The following is a 1,445-nucleotide window of genomic DNA, read 5'->3' on the forward strand; positions in this document are numbered from 1 at the left end:
CCAAATCATCAACCCCAGGGAGCCCAGCGCGGAGAGCAGGCCAGCCTGAATGGAGTGAGTGACCACATGAACCTAGGCCCCTGCAGGCGTCACAAACATGCAAAGTGCAAAACTGGCATAGACTTTCTTCAGGTGCTGCTGTGTCGAGGGGGTTATGTGGGAAAATTTTAAGAGAGCATCAAAGTTGATCTTTCGATCAAATATGTTCATGGTGCCAGAGTCTGTGGGACACGGCCTCCACTCTAATACAAGAGAACACACCTTTTCCAATACCGGATATGCTTCTGAGTAGATGTGTTTTATGTGCAAAGCTGTTACGGATACTATGACTTCCTCATTGATTAGCATTTCTGAACTCAGATGTCTACACAGTTGGTCATTGCCTGAATGGACATTATGTGGTACACAACTGTATTTTTACATTTATATTTATTGTATTGTATTGTATTGAATTGTATTCTGTTCTGTTCTATTCTATTCTAACAAAGCCTCAAGAAGCCTCATATAATCACTGTACACAGTGCTTTTATAATAGATACTGTATCAAATACTACTTTTCACAATGGCTCTTACTGTTAAATATTGTCCTTTTTGTTATGTGCTATTGAGTTGGAACCAACCCATAGGACTCTCTAGTAGGTTTTTAGAGGCAGCAAATTGTATGGGAGATTTCTTTTCTTCCTGTGGAGCAGCTGGTGGATTCAGCCTGTGTGACTTTGGGATTGCAGTGCAGCTCCTTACCACTAGGCCACCAGAACTCCCTGGTAAACATTCATCTCTCTTTTTAATGAAAAAATAAAGTATTATATAACAGCAAATTAGTAGATAAGCAAAACTCTCCCCAACAAATTACATCTAAGACTTAGTAACATGAACTAGAAACGGCGTTCTTAGTAACAGCATTCGTTCTCTGTTACCTGACAGCCAAAAGAACAGACAGATATGTCTTGGAGAAGGCGTAGCCAGAGTGCTTCATGGAGGCAAAAATGATTAGGCTTTGTCTCACATACTTTGGGCATATTGGTAGGAGAGGTTATGACTTGGAGAGGGACATCATGCTTGGGAAGGTGGAGGGGCAGAGAAAGAGAGGAAGATCCTTGACCAGGTGGATTATTGACACGGTGACTTGTGCAATGAGCTTGCGTGTGTCAGAGTATGAGGATGGCACAAGATAAGGCAGTGTTCAGATCCGCTGTTCACAGGGTCACTCTGAGTCACACTTGACTCAACAGCACCTACCAACAACAACAACAACAACCTTGAGGGGTTAGAATTTAAATCACTTACCTTGTTTTTGTTCTCTCCTCAGAGCATCTTCAACCAGTCTTTTATTAATGCTCTCTATATCAGTCCGACTACAGTTTCTCACTTGTTCTTCCTCCTGCTTTAAAAGATGAAAAAAAGAAATGAAAAAAAAATTATACAAACTTTGTAAATAAATCAGT

The 1,445-nt window shown here is 40.9% G+C and overlaps 1 protein-coding gene across 1 annotated transcript in view; it reads right to left on the minus strand.

The window, feature by feature from the left end:
- NEK3 (NIMA-related kinase 3) overlaps positions 1 to 1,445 on the minus strand; it is a 37,279-nt gene that overhangs the window by 5,531 nt on the left and 30,303 nt on the right. Inside the window, exon 11 of the mRNA XM_006879607.1 lies at positions 1,288 to 1,384. Coding sequence (XP_006879669.1) covers positions 1,288 to 1,384 — 97 coding nt within the window. The remainder of the gene's footprint in view (positions 1 to 1,287; positions 1,385 to 1,445) is intronic.

This window comes from Elephantulus edwardii, unplaced genomic scaffold (assembly GCF_000299155.1).
Source record: "Elephantulus edwardii isolate Elephantulus edwardi_28Jun2011 unplaced genomic scaffold, EleEdw1.0 scaffold00004, whole genome shotgun sequence".
In the NCBI taxonomy this organism is placed as follows: Eukaryota; Metazoa; Chordata; class Mammalia; order Macroscelidea; family Macroscelididae; genus Elephantulus; species Elephantulus edwardii.